Source organism: Stegostoma tigrinum, chromosome 4, assembly GCF_030684315.1.
Source record: "Stegostoma tigrinum isolate sSteTig4 chromosome 4, sSteTig4.hap1, whole genome shotgun sequence".
Lineage (NCBI taxonomy): Eukaryota > Metazoa > Chordata > Chondrichthyes > Orectolobiformes > Stegostomatidae > Stegostoma > Stegostoma tigrinum.
The window spans coordinates 111,530,668-111,555,878 of NC_081357.1; the positions used below are offsets into that span (position 1 = coordinate 111,530,668).

At 43.6% G+C, this 25,211-nt stretch overlaps 1 protein-coding gene across 9 annotated transcripts in view; it reads left to right on the forward strand.

Moving 5' to 3' along the window:
* Nucleotides 1–25,211, forward strand: part of LOC125452535 (doublecortin domain-containing protein 2) — a 128,012-nt gene that overhangs the window by 76,042 nt on the left and 26,759 nt on the right. For all 9 annotated transcript variants that reach the window (XM_048531075.2, XM_048531079.1, XM_059645602.1 and 6 more), the window contains one exon: nt 7,356–7,410. In XM_048531075.2, the coding sequence (XP_048387032.1) occupies nt 7,356–7,410 (55 nt within the window). The remainder of the gene's footprint in view (nt 1–7,355; nt 7,411–25,211) is intronic.

Sequence of the window (25,211 nt, forward strand, 5' to 3'; positions counted from 1 at the left end):
TTTGAGTTATAGGGCTGCATAGGCTGGGGCTCTTTTCCTTAGAGTATCGGAGCTGAGGGGTGACTTTATTAGAGGTTTATAACATCATGAGGGACATGGATAGGATGAATAGCCAAAGTTTTTTTCCTAGGATGAAGGAGCCCCACTCTAAAGGCCATAGGTTTAAGGTGAGAGGGGAAAGATTTAAAATGGACCTGAGAAGCAACTCTTTCATGCAGAGGGTAGTGCATGTATGGAACGAGCTGCCAGAGGAAGTGGTGGAGGCTGGTACAATTACACCACTTAAAAGGCATCTGGATGTGTATATGAAGAGGAAGAGTGTGGAGAGATATGGGCCAAATGCTTGAAATGGTCCTGGGTCAGGTTGGGATGTCTGGTTGTCTGGGATGAGTTGGACCATAGGGCATGACTCTGTGACTCTATAACATACATTAGGAAATAAAATTGACACAGAGTTAATGCCAACAGATTACCACTATGCACCCTGAAAGACCTATACCTCAGGAAGTGATGTCCCAGGGTACAGACAATGAGAGACTTTCACACAGTACATGACAGATCATGAGTTCTGAGCATTGATAGAATCATCCTGCAGTGTCAACATACAAGTTCGTCTTGGCTTCCCAAAATCCTCTATCTGGTAGAAACTAAATGGCCCAGCAGTGACAGGACTACCCAGTATGCAGAGGTCTCTGTATAATAATAATAATTTATGAGATTCAAACCACATTCACTGTGTCAGCATTTTCCCAGGATATGACTTGGACTTGAGAAAAAAGCCAAAGTTACATTTGACATGCTGAGCAGATGATCTAATCCACACAATGACCATGATATTCTTCTTGATCTATATGCTGATGCTTTTGACTGTAAAGTTTGACTCACGGAATCCCTACTGTGTATGTAGAGGCCTTTCTGCCCATCAAATCTACACTGATCCTCCAAACAGAATCCCCTTTCCCCCCAACCTATTCTCATAACCCTGCATTTACTTTAGCTAACCCACCTAGCCTGCACATCCCTGGACACTATAGGGCAAAGCTTAACTAATCTAGCGAACCTGCACACCTTTGGACTGTGGGAGGAAAATGGACTAGCCGGTGGAAACCCAGGCAGACGCAGGGCAAACATACAAACTCCACCCATACAGTCACTTCAGTCTGGAATCGAACCTGCTCTCTGGAACTGTGTTGAAGATGTTCTCAACGTTGATCTGTTACACTTTGCCTTGAGCCAATGCGAATAGTCACTGTTGGAACCTGTCAGAGATAAGGAAGAATTGCAAAAGATCATTATCCAGGAATGGCTTGAAAGTATGAAAGAAGTACCTGAGAGTAATTGCTCATTTTAGTTATACTGCGATGAACATTGGACCAATCTACCTCAAGGGCAAGTCCTAACATTAAAAATATTATGCCAAGATATCATGTCTGGGTTAAACTAGGGACAGGTGGGTATTGAGCATACAAAGTGGCTAGCAAATGAATTTGTATACTAGCCAAAAATGAATTTAGATATTCAACCATTCATGAATGCATGTGAGGCATGTGCAGAGGGAGCTTGTACCTTCACATGGTGTTCTGTCCACTCCTTGTTCAAAAGCAACAACAGACCTCTTCACAGTGCACAGAGAGGATTACATCCTTGAGATTGATTGTTTCTCTAATTTTGTTGAAGTTCAGAGACTTAACAACTCAGCAAGCAAGAGTGTCATTGAGTTTTACACTATGAGATCTATTTTCAGTTTATTTGGTGCCCTGGAACAGTTGGTGTTTGAAAACGGACCTCAGTTCACTCGCAAACTATTTCAAGATGTATACTATATGGGAAGTTGGCCATTTTATATTGTTATCCCATGATCCACACTCCAATGGTCTAACAGAATGTATGGTCAAATTAACATCAAATTAATGATCTTTAAACAAGCAAGATATGCATATTACATTGTAGTAGTTCCAGGCAACACCATTGGCGAATGTATCAGTATCCACAGCACAACTTATAATAGGAAGGCAAATGTTAGTGATATTATCCAGTAATTAATTGTTTATCTCTTTCTTTCCTCTCTATCTTTGAAGAAAAATACCCTGTGTCAGAGTAGTTTGATAATTAATGACTGGATAATATCACTCACAACTCGTGCAATCAAGTGCAACTAACCCTGATCATGTGAAGACATTACTGATCATGGTGCTACATTTTGAAAGACCAGGAGACAGCTCAGAACAAGGCATGGCACACTAATCATTCTTGAAGAGAGTGAAGAACACTCTGAAGATAATGATTGTGCACTGATGTTGAGTGACAATAGCCAGCAACGCAACAATCAAATTGACAAACAAGTGCAGCAGACAAACATATATCTCTTCATATAAGGTATATGAGGACCAGATCAGGCATGTCATCAAATTTTCAAAGCATTTCATTGAAGTTTGTAAACTCAGTTTCAACTGCTTGCAGAACTGTTAAATTGACCGCACATGATGATATGCAACATGCGTCACTGTTTGGGATATTTAGTTTCTTTGGACAAAGAGGGAATGTTGTGTTTTGTCTCACAGTCAGTATGTAAGTGTACCATGAGGATCTGTTCAAGACATTATCACTATATTAGTGATAATGGGAACTGCAGATGCTTGAGAATCCAAGGTAACAAAGTGTGGAGCTGGATGAATACAGCAGGCCAAGCAGCATCTCAGGAGCACAAAAGCTGACGGTTCGGGCTTAGACCCTTCATCAGAGAGGGGGATGGGGAGAGGGAACTGGAATAAATAGGGAGAGAGGGGGAGGCAGACCGAAGATGGAGTGAAAACAAGATAGGTGGAGAGGAGGGTATAGGTGAGGAGGTAGGGAGAGGATAGGTCAGTCCAGGAAAGACGGACAGGTCAAAGAGGCGGGATGAGGTGGTAGGTAGGAAATGGAGGTGCGGCTTGAGGTGGGAGGAAGGGATGGGTGAGAGGAAGAACAGGTTAGGGAAGCAGAGACAGACCGCTTTGCAGAACACCTCCGCTCAGTTCGCAACAAACTACTGCACCTCCCAGTCGCAAACCATTTCCACTCCCCCTCCCATTCTTTAGATGACATGTCCATCATGGGCCTCCTGCAGTGCCACAATGATGCCACCCGAAGGTTGCAGGAACAGCAACTCATATTCCGCCTGGGAACCCTGCAGCCTAATGGTATCAATGTGGACTTCACCAGTTTCAAAATCTCCCCTTCCCCAACTGCATCCCTAAACCAGCCCAGTTCGTCCCCTCCCCCCACTGCACCACACAACCAGCCCAGCTCTTCCACTCCAGCCACTGCATCCCAAAACCAGTCCAACCTGTTCTTCCTCTCACCCATCCCTTCCTCCCACCCCAAGCCGCACCCCCATCTACCTACTAACCTCATCCCACCTCCTTGACCTGTCCGTCTTCCCTGGACTGACCTATCCCCTCCCTACCTCCCCACCTATACTCTCTCCACCTATCTTCTTTTCTCTCCATCTTCGGTCTGTCTCCCCCTATTTATTCCAGAACCCTCACCCCATCCCCCTCTCTGATGAAGGGTCTAGGCCCGAAACATCAGCTTTTGTGCTCCTGAGATACTGCTTGGCTGCTGTGTTCATCCAGCCTCACATTTTGTTGTCTTGGATTCTCCAGCATCTGCAGTTCCCATTATCTCAGAGACAGGCTGGGCTGGTTTTGGGATGCAGTGGGGACAGGGGACGAGCTGGGCTGGTTTTGTGATGCAGTGGGGGGACGGGAAGGACTGGACTGGTTTTGGGATGCGGTGGGGGAAGTGGAGATTTTGAAGCTTGTGAAATCCACATTGATACCATTGGGCTGCAGGGTTCCCAAGCAGAATATGAGTTGCTGTTCCTGCAACCATCGGGTGGCATCATTGTGGCACTGCAGGAGGCCCATGATGGACATGTCGTCTGAGGAATAGGAGGGGGAGGTGAAATGGTTCGTGAGGGGAGGTGCAGTTGTTTGTTGCGAACCGAGCGGAGGTGTTCTGCAAAGCGGTCCCCAAGCCTCCACTTGGTTTCCCCAATGCAGAGGAAGCCACACCGGGTATAATGGATACAATATACCACATTGGCAGATGTGCAGGTGAACATCTGTTTGATATGGAAGGTCATCTTGGGGCCTGGGATAGGGGTGAGGGAGGAGGTATGGGGGTGAGTGTAGCACTTCCTGCAGTTGCATGGGAAGGTGCCGGGTGTGGTGGGGTTGGAGGGGAGTGTGGAGTGGACAAGGGAATCATGGAAAGAGTGGTCTCTCCGGAAGGCAGACACGGGTGGGGATGGAAAAATAGCTTGGGTGGTGGGGTCGGATTGTAGATGGCGGAAGTGTCGGAGGATGATATGTTGTATCCGGAGTTTGGTGGGGTGGTGTGTGAGAATGGGGGGATCTGCTGGGGGCGGTTATGGCGGGTGCAGGGTGTAGGGGATGTGTTGCGGGAAATGTGGGAGACGCGGTCAAGGGCGTTCTCGACCACTGCGGGGGGAAAGTTGCGGTCCTTGAAGAATGTGGACATCTGGGATGTGCGGGAGTGGAATGCCTCATCCAGGGAGCAGATGCGGCAGAGGTGGAGGAATTGGGAATAGGGGATGGAATTATTGCAGGAGGGTGGGTAGGAGGAGGTGTATTCTAGGTAGCTGTGGGAGTCAGTGGGCTTGAAATGGACATCAGTTACAAGCTGGTTGCCTGAGATGGAGACTGAGAGGTCCAAGAAGGTGAGGGATGTGCTGGAGATGGCCCAGGTGAACTTGAGGTTGGGGTGGAAGGTGTTGGTGAAGTGGATGTACTGTTCGAGCTCCTCTGGGGAGCAAGAGGCAGCGCCGATACAGTCATCAATGTAACGGAGGAAGAGGTGGGGTTTGGGGCCTGTGTAGGTGTGGAAGAGGGACAGTTCCACGTAACCTACAAAGAGGCAGGCATAGCTGGGGCCCATGTGGGTACCCATGGCCACCCCCTTTGTCTGTAGGAAGTGGGAGGAATCGAAAGAGAAGTTGTTGAGGGTGAGGACGAGTTCGGCTAGGCGGATGAGGGTGTCGGTGGAGCGGGATTGGTCCGGCCTGCGGGACAGGAAGAAGCGGAGGGCCTTGAGGCCATCTGCATGAGGAATACACGTGTATCGGGACTGGACGTCCATGGTGAAAATGAGGTGTTGGGGGCCAGGAAATTGGAAGTCCTGGAGGAGGTGGAGGGCGTGGGTGGTGTCTCGGACATAGGTAGGGAGTTCCTGGACCACAAGGGAGAAAATGGAGTCCAGATAGGTGGAGATGAGTTCGGTGGGGCAGGAACAGGCTGAGACAATGTGTCGACCAGGGGAGGCAGGTTTGTGGATTTTGGGAAGGAGATAGAAATGGGCTGTGCGGGGCTGGGGAACAATGAGGTTGGAGGCTGTGGGTGGGAGGACCCCTGAGGTGATGAGGTCATGGATGGTGTTGGAGATGATGGTTTGGTGCTCGGGGGTGGAGTCATGATCAAGGGCGCGGTAGGAGGAGGTGTCAGAGAGTTGGCGTTTGGCCTTGGCGATGTAGAGGTCAGTGCGCCATACTACCACTGCGCCACCCTTGTCTGCAGGTTTGATGGTGAGGTTGGGGTTAGAGCAGAGGGAGCGGACGGCTGCCCGTTCTGCAGGGGAGAGGTTGGAGTGGTTGAGAGGGGTGGAGAGGTTGAGGCGGTTGATGTCTCGACAGCAGTTGGAGATGAAGAGGTTGAGGGAGGGTAGGAGGCCTGGGGGTGGTGTCCAGGAAGAGGACTTGTGTTGGAGGCAGGTGAAGGGGTCAGTGGAGGGAGGGTTAGGCTCCCGGTTAAAGAAGTAAGCGTGGAGGCGAAGGCAGCGGAAAAACTGCTCTATGTGCAAACGTGACTGGTATTCGTTGGTGGAGGGGGACAAAAGTGAGCCCCTTGCTTCGGACTGACTGTTCGTCCTCAGTCAGTGGGAGGTCTGGGGGGATGGTGAAGATACGGCAGGGCTCACTGTGGCTGTCTCCTCTGGGGTTGCTGGCTGTGGAGGCTGTGGGTGGAGCGATGAGGTCGTTGGCTGTGGGCGGGGTTCTGTCGGCGTCAGCTGTGGGCGGAGCGGAGTGGACAGCAGCAGCAGCGGTGAGGGTGATTTGTGTGGTGTTGGTTCTGGAAGTGGAGGCGGTGACTGCAGCAGCAGTCGCGTTCGCAGTCCCGGAAGTGGTGTGCCCGGCGGTGGCGGATGTGACGTCATTGGTGGGATCACTGGCCATGCCCTCATGGTTAATGGCAGCAGGTGCGTGGTTGGGGAAGGGGCAGGGACAGGCTAGGGATTTGGGAGGTGCAGGAATCCTTTGTAAGGTGGCAGGAGCCAGTGAGTTTGTTGTACTTATCACTACATTACTGCATTCGAGCTAAGAGTATAAAGGTCTCATAATCTATCACAGATCTCCATACTCCAGATCACTTGAAGCATGACATGCCACTGGAAGTATATTCCTCTGTTGTAAATGAATAGCTTAATCCTAGTTCAGAAACCTAGTTCTTTGAGGAATGTAGCTTTTGTACATGATATTAATAACTTGCTGTTGCATTCTTCAATAGTGCGATCTCGACAGCCGGTTTTCTTACATGACAGGAGATAATGTAAGCATTCACACATCAGGTCAATCATACTGTTGGAGGCAAAGCTCACATGAGAACAAAACACAGTATTTTTGCTCAGAGATAGTCGGAGCTGCCGATGCTGAAGTCTGAGATGACAAAGTGTAGAGCTCAATGAGCACAACAGGCAAGGCAGCATCAGAGGAGCAGGAAAGCTGACATTTCGGGTCTGAACCTTTCTTCAGAAATTAGAACAAAAATCTTTCGGAGAGATGATTGAGAGATTAGTCAAAGTGAAATATTTTCATGTTGAAACTGCAAACGTACTGCATTGTAAATAAATAAAAACTTTGATCCAATCGTGGTTCCTCCTCTTTGTGTGCAAATTGTTAAAACTCCCTGGTAATCTGACATTGCTTGCTTGTTTGTTTTGTTTAAATGCAGTTTTCAGTTGAGCACTCTCCCTTTGTTAATTTATTTCATAATTTTACAACTGTATAAGGGTCGTGCATTCTCGAAAAGCATTTATAAGGCTAGTTACATAAAACTATCATTTTGTACTTCCATTTATTTTGACCAGTGTGGCATTTATATGTTGCTTGTTTGATATTTATCAAATCTAATGACTTTCCAAATGTTATAGAGCAAAGGTGAAGAACTTGAAATGCTTTGCAGATTAATAAATGCGCTGGCTTGTGGAAAATGGGAATGAAATAAGTGGTGAGATAATAGATGTCAAGTCAACCTCAGGTTTATGATGCTGATTATAGACATGTGTACATTTTGTTACAGATTTCACTCTGATCTGCTTCCTCCAATCAGAAGAGGCCGAAAGGGCAGGGGAAGGGTATGGCTTTACTTTTATTTCCTCAGTTCTTTCATGTTTGAATTCATCATTCTGTTAAGCTAGAAGCAGCTGCAATAACTCAGTCACATAAATCTCTATTATCCCTATAGCGATTTAAAGTGAGATAGGTCAGAAGTGTTAACATGCTCATTCATCCTTCAAATATGTCACCATTATGAAGAACAGATTCGCTGCCATTTTTTTTTAAAGTCTCTTTTGGACATTAGCAAGATGTTGGTAATGTTTAAAGTATAGAACTAATGTTTTTGAAATAGTGCAAGATTTTTAACACAGATGGTCCGTAATATTATATAATGTGATTTTTAATTATTATATACTTAGCAACTTATTACTACTTTAACAATGAAGTTGGTTTGGTTTGTGTATTTTTAAAATTATCCAACTGACAGCTGGGTTAGTAAAATAAATTAGCACGTTTCAGATTGACCTCTTCTCTAATTATGGATTATCAAAGTAGTCGAGCTGAAGAGTGTGAAAAAATAAATGAAATATGCTCTAACCTGGAGCTTATTTAAGCTATTCCTTATGAAAATGTCAAAAGATGTTAATCAATCTGATTGAGAAACATGAAAAAAGTACAGTACTGACTGCCTTTATTTTGCTATTCTTTTGAATGTGGATCTTCCATGGTACCTGATGGGGAGCAGATGTCTAGACTGTATCGTATAGCCAGAGAATCCTTTCAAAAAAGAATCAAAAAGCTGTAATCACATTATATGATCAGTATATGTGTGCATTCTTGGTATACCTTCAGAGCAGTCTGCGTGGTCTTTGGAAGTCCCAGGTTCCCAAGCCACCTTGTCGCTTTGCCCAGCCTATCCCTACCAGAACATCCCATCTGCAAATCAACTTCCTGGTAGCACCTTGGACAGAATCAATACCGATTTGTGTTTGCAAGCTATTTCTAGATTCCAGGAATTCTATTTGAAAGCATCCTGGTGGCAATTTCACATTTGGGCCACAGCGTAAAATGGACAATGTCAAATACATCTCTCCTAGTGTTTTATTTTGTATTGACACTCATAGAAATTAAAGTAAGGGGAAGGTGTACAGTGAATGGCTGATCTGATATTGTTCACTTTAGCGTGCAAAGGCAAAGGCCATGAATTGTAGGATTGAAGATTTGGTGGTGAACACAGCATCATTTGTGCTGACTGCTTCGCTGCCTTTAATGCTCCAATTGGCTGGAAATGAAACTCTTTCCTCTCACTCAGAGCGGGTGGAGATGGGGTCTCAGCTCAGAGAGCTGCCAGACTTTCAGTCCCAGCAGTGCTTAAAAGTGTAGTGGATGGGACTGGAGGGTGGGGAAAGAGGGGCTGATCTTGAAAGAAGCCGTTGATGCAGGTGGCCCAGCCCTCCCTCCCATGCAAAGCCTGAGCAGGATCACTTTCTAAGCCTCCTAGCCTGCCTCTGAATTCCTCACAAAATTAAGATGGAGTTGGAAGCAACTGTTGCCCTGGCCATTGATGGGTCACTGAAGAATAAGGCATTGTCTGTTCAGCCTTTGCTGAAAACTGTGTGCTTTTAGTTCTGACAGCAGCTTTGTACATGTTCTTTGCACTTTCTGCTGGGCCTTTATTGGTTCTTTTGTTATATGGAGATTAAAAATTATACACATTAATGGAACCAGCATAAACCACGCTTTCTTCCTAATATCATGTAAATCAACAATGAGTAGAAAACTGCTTATTATACAGAAAATAAAATGTGAGGCTGACAGAACACAGCAGCCCCAGCAGCATCTCAGGAGCACAAAAGCTGACGTTTCGGGCCTAGACCCTTCATCAGAGAGGGGGATGGGGTGAGGGTTCAGGAATAAATAGGGAGAGAGGGGGAGGCGGACCGAAGATGGAGAGAAAAGAAGATAGGTGGAGAGGAGAGTATAGGTGGGGAGGGAGGGAGGGGGTAGGTCCGTCCAGGGAAGACGGACAGGTCAAGGAGGTGGGATTAGGTTAGTAGCTAGGAGATGGAGGTGCGGCTTGGGTTGGGAGGAAGGGATGGGTGAGAGGAAGAACAGGTTAGGGAGGCAGAGACAGGTTGGACTGCTTTTGGGATGCAGTGGGTGGAGGGGAAGAGCTGGGCTGGTTGTGTGGTGCAGTGGGGGGGAGGGGACGAACTGGACTGGTTTTGGGATGCGGTGGGGGAAGTGGAGATTTTGAAGCTGGAGAAGCCCACATTGATACCATTGGGCTGCAGGGTTCCCAAGCGGAATATGAGTTGCTGTTCCTGCAACCTTCGGGTGGCATCATTGTGGCACTGCAGGAGGCCCATGATGGACATGTCATCTAAAGAATGGGAGGGGGAGTGGAAATGGTTTGCGACTGGGAGGTGCAGTTGTTTATTGCGAACCGAGCAGAGGAGTTCTGCAAAGCGGTCCCCAAGCCTCCGCTTGGTTTCCCCAATGTAGAGGAAACCACACCGGGTACAATGGATACAGTATACCACATTGGCAGATGTGCAGGTGAACCTCTGCTTAATGTGGAATGTCATCTTGGGGCCTGGGATAGGGGTGAGGGAGGAGGTGTGGAGGCAAGTGTAGCATTTCCTGCGGTTGCAGGGGAAGGTGCCGGGTGTGGTGGGGTTGGAGGGCAGTGTGGAGCGAAAAAGGGAGTCACGGAGAGAGTGGTCTCTCTGGAAAGCAGACAAGGGCGGGGATAGAAAAATGTCTTGGGTGGTGGGGTTGGATTGTAGATGGCGGAAGTGTTGGAGGATGATGCGTTGTATCCGGAGGTTGGTGGGGTGGTGTGTGAGAACGAGGGGGATCCTCTTTGGGCGGTTGTGGCGGGGGCGGAGTGTGAGGGATGTGTTGCGGGAAATGCGGGAGACGCAGTCAAGGGCGTTCTCGACCACTGTGGGAGGAAAGTTGCCGTCCTTGAAGAACTTGGACATCTGGGATGTGCGGAAGTGGATTGCCTCATCGTGGGAGCTGATGCGGCGTAGGCGGAGGAATTGGGAATAGGGGATGGAATTTTTGCAGGAGGGTGGTGGACGGAACTCTCTTTGTGACTCCCTTGTTCACTCCACACTGTCCTCCAACCCCACCACACCCGGCACCTTCCCCTGCAACTGCAGGAAATGCTACACTTGCCCCCACACCTCCTCCCTCAGCCCTATCCCAGGCCCCAGGATGACTTTCCATATTAAGCAGAGGTTCACCTGCACATCTGCCAATGTGATATACTGTATCCATTGTACCCGGTGTGGCTTCCTCTACATTGGGGAAACCAAGCAGAGGCTTGGGGACTGCTTTGCAGAACACCTCTGCTTGGTTCGCTATAAAAAACTGCACCTCCCAGTCGCAAACCATTTCCACTCCCCCTCCCATTCTTTAGATGACATGTCCATCATGGGCCTCCTGCAGTGCCACAATGATGCCACCTGAAGGTTGCAGGAACAGCTACTCATATTCCGCTTGGGAACCCTGCAGCCCAATGGTATCAATGTGGACTTCACCAGCTTCAAAATCTCCCCTTCCCCCACCGCATCCCAAAACCAGTCCAGTTCGTCCCCTCCCCCCACTGCACCACACAACCAGCCCAGCTCTTCCCCTCCACCCACTGCATCCCAAAAGCAGTCCAAACTGTCTCTGCCTCCCTAACCTGTTCTTCCTCTCACCCATCCCTTCCTCCCAAACCAAGCCGCACCTCCATCTCCTACCTACTAATCTCATCCCACCTCCTTGACCTGTCCGTCTTCCCCGGACTGACGTATCCCCTCCCTACCTCCCTACCTATACTCTCCTCTCCACCTATCTTCTTTTCTCTCCATCTTCGGCCCGCCTCCCCCTCTCTCCCTATTTATTCCTGAACCCTCACCCCATCCCCCTCTCTGATGAAGTGTCTAGGCCCGAAACGTCAGCTTTTGTGCTCCTGAGATGCTGCTGGGCCTGCTGTGTTCATCCAGCCTCACATTTTATTATCTTGGATTCTCCAGCATCTGCAGTTCCCATTATCACTATTATACAGAAAGCTGTTTTGAAATAAAACACAAAAAGACTGCTTTCTAACCGATACAAGATGTAGAGCTGGATGAACACAACAGGACAGGCAGCATCAGAGGAGCAGGAAAGCTGACGTTTCCAGTCTGAAACTTTCTTCAGAAAGACAGACTTTTTTTATAGTTTACTCGTGGTGCCTGACTCTAGATTTGAGAAGGTACGGTGAGCTGCCATCTTGAACCACTGCAGTACATATGATCTAGGTTGACACACACCCTTCGGAAGGGAATTCCAAGATTAAGACCAGCAACAGCAAAGAAGCAGTGATAAGTTTCCAAGACAGTATGGTGAGTGGCTCGGAGGGAATCTTGCAGGTGGTGATGTTTCCATGAATCTGCTGCCCTTCTCTTTTGAGATGGAAGATGTTGTTGATTTGGAAGATGCTGTCTAAGGATCTTTGATAAATTTCAGCAGTGCGTCTTACGGATTGTACACAGTGCTGCTGCTGCTGATTGTCAGTGGTGGAGGGAGTGCGTGCTTGTTGGTATGGTGTCAGTCAAGCAGGCTGCTTTATCCTGGATGTTTCCAAGTTTTTCTGAATACTGTTGGAGATGCACCCATGCAGGTAAGTGGGGAGTATTCCAACACAATCCTGACTTGTGTTGTACAGATGATGGAGAGTCAGGAGGTGAGTTACCTGCCATATTCCTAGCCTCTGACCTGCTCTTGTGGCTATTGTGTTTATATGGCGAGTCCAGTTGAGTTTCTGCTTAATGGTAACCCCCAGGATGTTGACAGCAGGAGATTCACTGATGGTAACTCCATCGAATGTCAAGGGACAGTGGTTTGATTGTCTCTTATTGGAGATGGTCAGAGCCTGGCATTTGTGTGGTGCAAATGTTACTTGCCACTTGTCAGCCCAAGCTGTGACAGTGCCCAGATCTTGTTGCATTTGAATGCCGACTGCTTCAGTATCTGAGGAGTCACGAATGGTGCTGAACAGTGCAATCATTGGCGAACATCCACACTTGTAACCTTGTGACAGAGGGAAGGTCATTGATGAAGCAGCTGAAGGTAGTTTGGCTGAGGACACCACCCTCAGAAGTCGTTCAGAGATGTTGTGGGGCTGAGCTGACTGACCTCCAACAATCACAACCCTCTTCCTGCGTGCCAGTTATGACTCCAACCAGTGGAGAGTGTGCCCCCGATACCCATTGATTCCAGTTTTGCTTGGGCTTCTTGATCCCACGGTCAGTTGAATGCAGCCTTGATATGAAAGATTGTCACGTTCACCTCATCTCTGGAATTTAGTTCTTTTGTCCATGTTTGAACCAAGGCTGTAATGAGGTCAGGAGCTGAGTGGCCCTGGCAGAACCCAAACTGGGTGTCACTGAGCAGGTTACTGCTGAGCAGGTACTGCTTGATAACACTGTTGATGACACCTTCCATCACTTTACTGATGATACAGAGTAGATTGATAGGGTAGTAATTGGCTGGATTAGATTTGACCTAATTTTTGAGTACAGCACATACCCAGGCAATTTTCTGCAATGTCAATAGATACCAATGTTGTTACTGTACTGGAACAGTTGGCTAGGCGATTGGAAAATTCTGGAACTCATGTCTTCAATACTATTGCCAAATTTGTCAGGACCCATAACCTTAGCCATCTTCAACCCTTCCAACCACTTTTTGATATCACATGGAATGAGTTGAATTGGCTGAAGACTGGTATCTATAATGCTGGGGAACACTGGAGGAGGCCGAGATGGATCATCTATTTGTCACTTCTGACTTCAGCCTTATCTTATACACTGATATGCTGGGCTCTTCCATCATTGAGGATGGAGATATTTGTGGAACCTCCTCCTCCAGTGAGTTGTTTAATTGTCCACCATCAGTCATGGCTGGATGTTGCCGAACTGCAGAGATTAGATTTGATCTGTTGGTTGTGAGATCATTTAGCTCAGTCTATCACTTGCTGCTTTTACTATTCAGCATGCAACTAGTCCTGTTGGGTAATTTCACCAGGTTGACACCTTACTCTTAGGTATGACTGGTGCTGATCTTAGTAAGCCCTCTTACACTCTTCCTTGAACCAGGGTTGTTCCCCTGGCTCAATGGTTATTGGTTAAGTGGAGGATATGCTGAGCGATGAGTTTGCAGATTATGTTGGAATATAATTCTGCTGCCGCTGATGATGAGCCTCATCGATGCCCAGACTTGAATTGTTGGATCCGTTCAAAGTCTGTCCCATTTAGCACGGTGATAGTGCATAGACAACAAAAAGGAGATTATTGTCACTGTGAAACTGGAACTTTGTCTCCACATGGACAATGCAATGACCACTCTTACCGATAGGTACTGTCATTGATGGATGTATGTGCAGTCAGCAGATTGGTAAAGATGAGATTTTTTTCCTCACCACCACCTACAGTTCAGAAATTAAATCCAGTAATTGATTAGTTAAATATGGAAACATTGCCAAAACAATGAACCTCGACAAATTATTTTTGAAAATGGGGAGCAGAGACAGGAAGAAACATTTCTCTTTGATGGAGGCATCAACTACCATGGGGCATATAGATTTAAGGTAAGGGGCAAGAGATTTCAAAGGATTGTGAGGAAACAGTTTTATTCACCCAGGGAATGGTGGAAATCTTGAATTCACTGCCTGTAAGGGTGGCAGAGACAGAAAATTTCAAAACGTATGAAGAAGTATTTAGATGTGCACTTGTATCACCAAGGTGCATAAGGCTGTAGGAAAATGGGATTAAAGTAGTTAAGTGCTTACTTTTGACCAACATAGACTTGATAGGCTGGAGGGCTTTTCTCTCCTGCAGACCTCTTCACCTGTATGACTCTCAATTAGCTGGCACATTGGAAGACTGTCATATTGTGTAGAGGTAGTCAGGGTGATATCCACAGGATGTCCCTCACTCTAACGTAAGAGAAAGAGCAACAAAAATTGTGGAACAATGGTAAAATAAGTATTCAGTGTACTTTTTGTGGGGTTTCACAGGTCTTCTGCCAAACTGGTGATGGATGCCATATATATTTAAAGTGAATGAGACTCAAAAGTATCTATTTTATGTTGGCTTACATTGTTATTTTAAATGTAGGTCTGAATACTTTATTTAAACTAGCAGGTCCCCAGCTGTAAAACAGGAACATTCCAGGGCAACACGTATCATGACTATTTCAAGGCGAAGGGAGCCTGCTTGGGATTTAGCATACCACACAAACACTAAAGAACCTTAAGGCATGGCTGAGCAAGACATGAAACAGTGCTTTCAAAAGCAGCTAAACTGCCAACATCTGAATATGTCCAAAAAAAAAGAAGCCTGATTGCATTAGGGTCACTTTCAAGTGTAAGATTTACCATTCAGTCAGATGCCTGAAACTGGTTGGGTGTGACCACAATCACAGGATCTACACTGCATGCTTAATCACTGGACTGAGTCACCTGATTGAGTGACTGCCAGCATTAAAGTTAGATCAATAAATTTAAATAGGTAAGTAAGTTACAATAAGCATTGTAGGTGCTGGGGTTAGGAGGATGTATGCAGTGGACACAAATGAGTCTATCTTTTCTGTTGTGAGATGACCAACTTACTATCAAATGCAAAAGCTGGTGCTTTGCCTTCATTCTGTTCTACAATCTGTTGCATCATCATGTGCTGTCCTCCATGGTAAAAAAATCTTGATTTTGCTATTGTTCCTGAAAGATCAGGAATACCTAGCTGGACAATCAGGAGTCCCTTTGCAAAGTGAGGAATGTCTACTTGGAGCTAGAGATTAGATTGGTTGTGAGATGCCTGCAAGTAAATGAGGAGCAAGTTTGTAAAAATGGGAGTCGTGTGTATACCACTGGATATTGACATTGAAAGGAAGAGAGTGGTCTAGTATTGTGAGGACATGAATCTACAGAGGGCAAAACAAGTCACACAACAATACAAATAGAGACATCTCCAAAAGTGGAGCAAATTAATCAGACCACACACAAAAAACCAAAACATTCCAATTTATTTCAAGAGGAATAGAATTGAAGAATAAAGATGTGCTTGCTAAATTTGATTCAAGTCTTCGTTAGCTGATGCTTAGAATACTGTGTGCATTTCTGGTCCCAAAATAATATAAATGGTTTAGGGGCACTGTAGAGTGGGCAAAAAATGATTCAGAGTATGATACAAAGAATGCATATTAGATTATTAGGAAAGTACCAACTCTTCAGCAGAGAAAATTGAGGCGTATCTTAATAGAGATCTTTAAAATTATAATAGAGTTTGACGAAGTGGAGACAGCATTTCCGCTTGAGAAGGAGGAAAACATGTAATCAAGAATAAAAGAAATTAAGTAAGAAATTGAGTAAAGAATTCAAAAGTGCAGTGAGAATATAGAATTGCTGCCGCAGTGTTTGGTTGAAGTGAATTGTTCAGATGCATTTAAGAGGAGCTTAGGCATATATGAATGGCCTACATGGAATGGTGGCCCAAATGACTAATGACTGTGCTGAATATTCTATGTATGCAGAGCTTTATTGTGGAAATAATTAACAGAGCTGGCAGAAATTTTCAAAAAACAATGGATATCTGTCACTATCAGCATCTTATGGAGAGCAATTAGTATGTGCACTGCCACTTTCAGGTTCACCATGATAGAGAGCACGACAGCTGCCACCATCTTAGACAATGCAGTGTTCTTTGATCAGACCGGTGCTCATTCCCGGGAAATCAAGCTGAGTCAGCACCAAGACATGAATGAAATTCTCTTTGATCGTGTGGTATGAAACCTTCATTGACCTGTCAGCGATTGTGCCTTTGGGCCTGTTTGGCAGAGTATAATTATACTCCTGAACTTGGGGGCAGGCACTTACAGAGAGTTGAATGTTCGGTTTTAAAGGCGATTTGACATGGTGAGAAGTAGCAAGTCAGAGGGAGAGAGTTGGAGAAGCAAAAGGCTAAAATGGCTGAAGAGCTTTGGATAAATTGGGGTTTATGCAAGTGGCATCCAGGAAACTGGTGAGAGGAATATGGAGGAAATTGATCCTGGAGACATTGAAGGATTGGATGGGAATTCACTGGGGAGAGGGGTGAGATGGACTGTAGGTGAATGGCATTAGAGACCTGGAAATGCATAGTCTTAGTTTTGGATTGGACGTATGTTTTGAAATCTGCAACAATTCTATTAATGACCATATAATTAGAATTATATAAAAATAACTAACTAACTCAGTTTTATGTCTCTGTTAGACATTAACTGAGTTGAAGTTCAAGTTCACAGTAAGTCATCAGTTGCTGCTTCAGTGTCATTGGTATATTTATAAAGATGTAAGAGACCTCTTAATCACCTGCCCTGGTCCTTAATGTTTGCTCTGTCCCAGATTTAGCAGGTTCAGATTGATAGATTGCCAACTGAGGGAACTATACTTGAGCCTACTCTATTTCTTGTTTTCATTAGAATAAGTTGATGTCACAAAAATGACACTCTCACGACACTTTCCTTCCTATTAAGGCACCCAAAATGTAAAAAGAATGGAAAGCCTTGAATCATAGAACATATAAAAAAGAACTGATGAGTAAGATCCAACTTTGCCATTGATTTTTGACTAAATGCACTTGTATAAGTGCTAAAGTATGACAGCTATTTGAAAAACACATATTCTGTCATTATATAAACGTTTTTCTTCGTAAGATTCATTTTGGTAAGAAATTTGTTTTGCTTTTATTTCAAGGAACCTTTGAATTTTACTAAGTTATTCTGGAAGTATAAGAAGGATCAAAAATTGAAACTGTAAAATGATAGATATGCCATGGCATTTCATAATTGCCATTCTTTCCACTAAACATAATTGATGCTGCATATAGCCAATATTTCACAATCAATACATGAAAAGTCATAGCATTAATCAACAACAACAAGGAGATATGTCACAGTTTAAGCATTACCTTTCTTTCCACTTTAATAAATCATCAGATAAGACTTATGCAGAATAATCAAGTGTGTAGAGTCTCTTAGGAGAGAATTAATCTACTTAAAAATAAAGGCTCACATCTTTGGCTGGCAGTGGTCATTTTCTTTTAGCAAGGAGATTAACTGATTCTGGATTAAACCTCTGCACTATTCAGTTCAATAATTAGTGTTAAGTTGTTCAGGTATTGAGCGAATCACTTACATTAAGAAATTAACTCTCTGGCACTTTGCAATTTCACGCATGGTTTAGTTAGTGTTTCTCAATAACTATACAAAATGGAGCTGAATTCTAAAGATTTACAATTGATTGGTTCACTTTCTCTTCTGAGATTTAGGTTTCAGTTGAATGTGGAATAAACATTTCATGCTAACTATTGGCAGTAAAGATATTATGACCTGAATTTCACAGTTAAGTGGTGAAGCAAAGGTACTTGACATCAAAGGAATTTAATAATTTCTCATTGGATTTGACTCTGGTTTGACTTTTCCTGCAGAGTTTCTCCAGCATTCTTTGCATTTGTTTCAGATTTTCAGTGTCTACAGCATTTTTCTTAATTCTTGTGCAGATTTCCCCTTTCCCAACATAAGGTTCAATTTGGTGCCATGTTTGGACCCTTGCGTATCTAGCTACAACAATGTAATCAAACAGGGTAAACCTGCCATCATCGAGGGGGTGATGGCCTAGAGATATTATCACTTGGCTACTAATGCAGAGATCTGGGGGGCTTGGGTTGAAGTGTTACCAAAGAATTTGATTTGAGTTCAACTTAAAAAAGAGATCCGGAATTAATCCCACTGATGACCATGCATCCATTGTTTGGGAAAAAAAAAACATCTGGTTCACTAATTCCCCGAGAGAAGAATACTGCCATCTTTACCTGGTCTGGTCTACGTGTGACTCCAGACCCACAGCAATGTGGTTGACTCTTAACTGTCATCTGGGCAATTAGGGATGGGCAATATGTGCTTGTCTAGCCACTCATGCCTTCAGTCTTATAAATGGATAAAAACAAAGACGTATTTTCAAGGTCAATAAACCGGGTACAAAATGCTTTTGTTATCCATCACTTTTAAATATATCCTAGGAGAAACAAATAAACGAAGTGAGCATGTACACGGGGTTAAGATAAGAGATTAAATACCCTAAGCTGTCTATTTAACAAAATAACTGATTATTTTAAAAGTATGTAAAATATCATCACAGTGGTGAAATTTGAAATTCTAGAAATTTAAAATAAGTTTTCCAGGATCACAGAAGTTTCCCAGGAGTAATCATGAAAGTAGTATGCAACCAAAAATTCAGTTATATCTCATTCAACAAGGCGTAACCTTTTCAAGATTTCATACAAGATTTCTTAAAATTGAGCTGGTGAGTGAAACATAGAATTCCTATGTGTAGAAGCAGGTCATTTAGCCCATCAAGTCCACACCAAACCCTACCCTTATAACCCTGCATTTCCTATGTCTAATCCACCCAGTTTGCACATCCTTGGACAATGGGACAAAACCAGAGCACTCAGAAGAACCCCATACAGACAAAGGGAAAATGTGCCACCTAGATACCCAATTTGAAATTGTTCAGATTTCAACAAATCATTTCAGTGAGTTCTAATTGATTCAGCTTTGGGGGGACTTCAAACAGTGCAACCTATGTAGAAGCAGTGAATCATTGATGGTAATAAAATTAGAAATTTCTGGAAAAGCTCAGCAGGTCTAGCAGCATTGGTGGACAGAAACCAGAGTTGACCTTTTGGGTCCAGTGACCCTTCCTCGGAACTGACGGTAGCTGGGAAAAATGTTATTTTTTATGCAAGAGATGGGGTTGGTGGATGGTCATAAGGAGTAAATGATGGTGGAGAGATAGACCCCAAAGACAGAGAAGAACAGCTAGACAAGTAAAGGAATAAATAACCATTAGCCTGGGAGAATGGAGACAATTATGGCTGACAACAGGCTGTGTGTAATAGCAGACCATGTGATAACAAGGTCTTGTGTGTGGGCCTGGCCAGGCTTCTCACCTGAATCAACGACAAATTTCACCATTGCCCACACCACTCAGACCAGTGAGATTTTTCCCAAGTTTTTTTTATAAATATTACCATTCAACTATTTTCATTATTCCTATGATGCTTTAACGGACATCAGTTTGTGTTTATTTGTTTCTATAAATAAGTAAAACAGGAAGAATGTTGGGCTGGGGAGAGGTCAGGTGGTAAGCCAATAATACAGGAAACATCAGTTCTTGATTTGGAAGAATTGGTAGTTTCAGAGCACTCATTTAACATTAATCCGTTTATAAAAGCAACAAATAAAACTTACACGGGTTTAGAAGTATTGCCAGTAGTTCACAATTTCTCAAATCTGCATCAATACTTGAACTTCTCAAAGCCAGGGGTAGCATGGTGGCTCTGTGGCTAGCATTGCTGTCTTACAGCACTAGAGAGCTGGGTTCAATTCCAACTTTGGGTATCTAGGTGGCACATTTTCCCTGTGTCTGTATGGGGTTCTTCTGAGTGCTCTGGTTTTGTCCCATTGTCCAAGGATGTGCAAGCTGGGTGGATTAGACATGGGAAATGCAGGGTTATAAGGGTAGGGTTTGGTGTGGACTTGATGGGCTAAATGACCTGCTTCTACACATAGGAATTCTATGTTTCACTCACCAGCTCAATTACCTGTTTTGAGAAGATAGGTAATCTTTCTTATCTGACTTTTAAAAAATTTATATTTATGATCCCTTTACAACTCCTAATGCATTTCTATTTTTAAAAACTTAAAGCAGTTGTTTTCATATTCATTTTCAAATTGAATATTCTGCTTTTTCTGGATAAAGTGAGTGCCATGAAAGGCTTCCAGCTGTAAAACCACCCACCAATTCCAAATGGTTGATATTGAGGTGATCAATCAGCACTGTGGTGACACATATAAAAACTGAGTGAAGAATAGAAAGTGTCACTTGTTGCCACTGTTTTGAAATTGTCACGACAGATCAATTTTACCTTTAAAAACTGAAAGAACAGTGGATACTGTAAATCAGGAACAAAAACAAAGTTGCTGGAAAAGCTCGGCAGGTCTGGCAGCATCTGTGAAGAAGAAAAACAGAGCTAATGTTTCAGGTCTGGTGACCCTTCCTCAGAACTCAGTGATAATATCACTAATTTTTTCTTTCACAGATGCTACCAGACCTGCTGAGCTTTTCCAGCAACTTTGTTTTTATTTACTTTTACCTTTGTTCAATAATAAGAGGTCAGTAGAAGAGATTGAACTGATTTCACTGTATCATTTTTTTTCTCGATCAATTAGCAGACTGGGAAAATAACAATTTGATTTTTAATATTTGAATTAAATTTTAGTTGGTTAAAAGTTGCATTTCCACAATGGTAATACAAGCTGCCCAGTAAACTGCTGTTTATTTATTCTAAGCCCTCTTGCTTTTGACTGAAGAATCATTACTTTTTACTTTCAGAGTTCTCTAAAATTTGGAACATCTTAAAGCAAAAAAAAAGCTACAATTATGTCGCTCCTTTAAAACAATAAAATGTTCCAAGTTGCTTACATTTTTGGGAATGGAGGGATGAAATATAGAGATTATTTTCATCTTGAGCACTGGAATGGTCCTTTGGAAACTCCATACTTTCAATGCATAGTCAATGAAACAAAATTGTAAAGCAGGACAACACGAGCAGCAGAGATTAGGAGATGTGAACAAATATTTGGAAACTCGAAAACTTCTTCAGATTGATTCCTTTAACTGCAGTCACACCGTTTTATGGATGAAGGAAAATTGCACTCAATGATTCCAAATGTTTTAATTCTGAAGGTAAAAAGGATGCAAGAAAAATGACTATTTCTGTGTAAGATGCTCAGGATGAAACTAACTTGGTCGATGTGTAGAACTTTCAGTTTTGAGGTGCTAACTCCAGAAGATTTATGGTGGCATGTGGTCGAGAAGAGGTGAAGCCACGCAACAAAACGATTGAATTTGACATTTCATTCTACCTACTATTTTATTTTCTAGGTTTGTAGAATCTGTGATTATGAGGCTGTTGACTTGCTCGCTGAGCTGGCTTGTTCTTGTTCAAACGTTTTATCACCTTTCTGGATGACATCATCAGTGGAGCCTCTGATGAAGCAGTGATATTTTACTCTTCTTGAAATTTGGACTGTTTGGTCCATTACAGTGAGTAGTGTCATTTCCAATTTTGATCTGTATGGGTTTTTATATGTGTTTGTGTAGCTGTGTAGATCAAAATTCCTGCAAAATTGTATAAATTCCAAGCAGAGTAGAATGACACCACTTCATCGGAGGTTCCACTAATGATGTCACCGAGCATGATGACGAAACGTTTGAATGAGAACAAGCCAGCTCAGTGAGCAAGTCAGCAAACTCACCCACAACCTGAGCTACAGATCTTTGCCAAAGCTTTGAATCTGTGATTATGTCAAACATTAACTTTTACCTCATCCTTGCCCTTGGAGCGTTGAATAATTCTGGACAATTTCCTTTAAGTCTTTCTTTTATAACTGTGAACATTTTGGCTGGGACTTCCCTGAAATGTGGCCTAAGTCCTGATATTGGGTCGGTGAGAGTCGGCTGCTGCTAAGACTGGAGGGAGAATGAGAGCTGCCCTTGTAGTTTATTTTCGTTGGTGGGACGAGGCAGGCAGGCAGGCACAGGCAATTGGAAAGGTAACCCTTTGGAAGAGCTGAGAAGGCCAGGTGCATCTCCCCGGGATATGGAACCTCTGGCCTTCACCACGTTTTGCAGGCCCAGTGCCTCCTTTTGGACTCAACCAACATGGTCTGTGGCGTTGTTGCTGACCCACTGTTGATGTAAATTCAGCATCTTCTCATTCTTATCTCCAGATGATGTTCACTACAGAGGATTATTGATTTATCAGCTGAGGGGTTGGGGGGAGTATTACATGGTGATCAGCAGGAGGTTGCCTTGTCCATGTTTGTCCTAATGCCATGAAATCTCAAGAGGTTCAGTTTCAATGTTGAAGTCACCCATGGCAATTCATTCCCCATTGCCACACCCCGATTGTGTGCCACTGTACCTCTGCTAGGTCCGTCCTGCCAGGACATACCCAGGGATGGAGATGGTATTGATGTTGTTTGGGACATGGCCTGCCAGGTATGGTTTGTGAGTGTGACTACATCAGATGTTGTTCGATCATGCTGCAGACAACATTCTCAATTTTGGCTCCAACCATCAGATGTTGATCAGGCTCAACAATTTTGAGTCTGTGTTTGTTGTTTCTGGTGCCTAGTTTGATGTCAGGCTGCACAAACATTTTCATTCCATAGAATGTATCTATTTTGCTCTATTTTGTTCAGAAAGCACACAATGTGTAGACAGTCAACTTAGTGTTTTATAAATTCCTACTTTAGAAACAAAATGACTCTGAATCCAAACCAATACACAAACAGATTCTAAATGAGGCCTCTTATCTAAAATGCATTGTCAGACCTAAAGTGTCACCTCTTCTTACACTGATAAAACCTTTGGTTCTCTCAGGGCAGCGACTTGAAAGAAATTCAGGGGATTTACATATACATATGAATCAGTTAAAACCTTCTAACTGATTAAAGATTTAATAACATCTTAGGCTGGTTTAATACATCCTCATCTCTGTGTGATCCTTTGATCTTTTACTTATAAATTCTGTGTCTGATACCACCTGTCTCGCTAACACCTGAAGGAGGAGTGAGGCTGCGAAAGCTTTCAAATAAACCCGTTGGACTATAACCCGGTGTCGTGTGATTTCTGACCTTGTCCACCCCAGTCCAATACCGGCACCTCCACGTATGAGAGTCAATCATATTGCTGTGGGCTTGGAGTCACATGTAAGGCAAACTAGGTAAGGAAGGCTGTATTCCTTTCTTAAAGGACATTAGTAAACCAGATGTGTTTTCATGACAATTGACAATAGTTTCATGGTCACCATTAGACTTTTAGTGCCACAATTTGTTAGGATTATTAAAGTTCAGTCAAGTTTGTATTGTGGACATGTGCCCTGTTGTTCATTTAGCACACTCACTCTAACAGGCTACCTAGGTTTTATTCTAATCTAGAACTGGAACTGGAAATTCCAAACTTGATGGTTATTATTGCCCTACAAATTAAAAGACACAATTCTTTAAAGTGGTGTGTATATTTATTACAGAATTTATTATGTTAATGTGTTGTAGAGTCTTCCACGCAAGAGAAAAAAAAATGTTTGATAATGAGTTTCTTTCTTTAAACTTTTAGCATTGGACTAAAGTGAACTCTGTTAAATGTTTCAATTTTATGGGGCAGCCACTGACCTGTCCTATTGTTTGTTAAGGGATGATCATCCTGAAATGAGGAAAAGCAATTAAGGAGCTTTCCCTTTAACTGTATGGAAAGACTTACTTACAGTTCGATTAATTTGTTTTGAGGAAGAAGCAATGAACAATTTGTCTCCTCACAGCTCAAGCCTGACAAACCATATAGGAAGCTGTACTTACTGCCAACTGGCACAATTATAAATGACTTCATTCAACAACATTGGCTGTCATGTTGTGAACAGCAACAGTAAGCTTGTGAATTTACAGCATAATGCTAAGTTGCTGCAGACAAATAATAGAAAAAGAAACAGATGTAGGAGATCATCCCCTTTCAGATAGCTGTAGCAGAAGTGTGGAATTTAGGCCCACATCTCTGACTGTGTAGGGTCGCAAGCAAGATTCCCACCAGTTGGTAGATGGCCATAAATTGGCCAGTGGAAGTGCACTGGGATTGTCAGAGTAAGACAAGGCAAGATAGTTGGCTTAATAAAGTGTCAGAAGATCCACAAATTACATGCTTTAGGCAGCCTCCCTAGGACGGTTCCAAAGAGAAGCAGTCACTGGAGCAGGTGAGACGGAAATGGACAGGAGATTTGGGATTGCCATTATTTGCGAGTCATGAGCATACAATAGAGGGAGATGCTGTGGGCGAGGGTAGAGTTGAGATCGGGGTGGTGAAGTGATGGCATGTTATTACCCGATTTTCCTCAGTTTCCATTATTTTCTTCCCCATTTCCAGTAGAAATATAGAGGATAATCCAGCTCAATTTCTCCCTGTGTATTTGATCATTATAAACAATGAAGAAACCTTCAAAATGCACTGACAAATTCATCTGAATAATATGAATATATCTCCTTTTTGGACAATCAAACTCTGTTGGGATTTTCCCATGTTTTTGCAGATTGCATCTCCTACTGCAGATATTATATTAGTCCTAAAAGCTTTTGTAAGACATTCAACTTAAGGAAGCTAGTATATATAATTTTGGGAAAAAAAAATGAAAGACTGCGGATGCTGGAAATCAGAAACAAAAGCAGGAATTGCTGGAAAGACTCAGGTCTAGCAGCATTTGTGGAGAAACAGCATAGTTAATGCATTAGTACCAGTGACCTTTTTTTAGTGGCAGAAGGTGGGGGTGGGAGAGGGGAGGGAGTCAAGGGGAAGGGAGGGGAGGAAGATTGCAGAAGAATGGGGTATCTCCGAGTTGTTGCATCCTGAGATCCTTTATGCCTGGAGGGAAAAGACAATGCTTCTTTTTAGAATGTCTAATGAGTCGAAGAATGAAGTAGAACTGGGGGGCAAGGCAGCTCTGAGCCAGCGTGAGGTGGTGCCGATGAAAGGAGAGGTCGCAAGTTGGTTTATGATGACACATGGCATTGAGTGGTGGATCACAGGATGCGGCAGGAACAGCTGTCTGCGGACTGTTGAACATCACGGTGACACCTGCGATCCTGGGTGGATTCAAAACATTAAGGATGAAAATTGATTTGGAATCTGTGTGGGGTGAGTCTGAACTGGATCAGGCATTGAGGAATATGATGTGACTGTGGAAGTGAG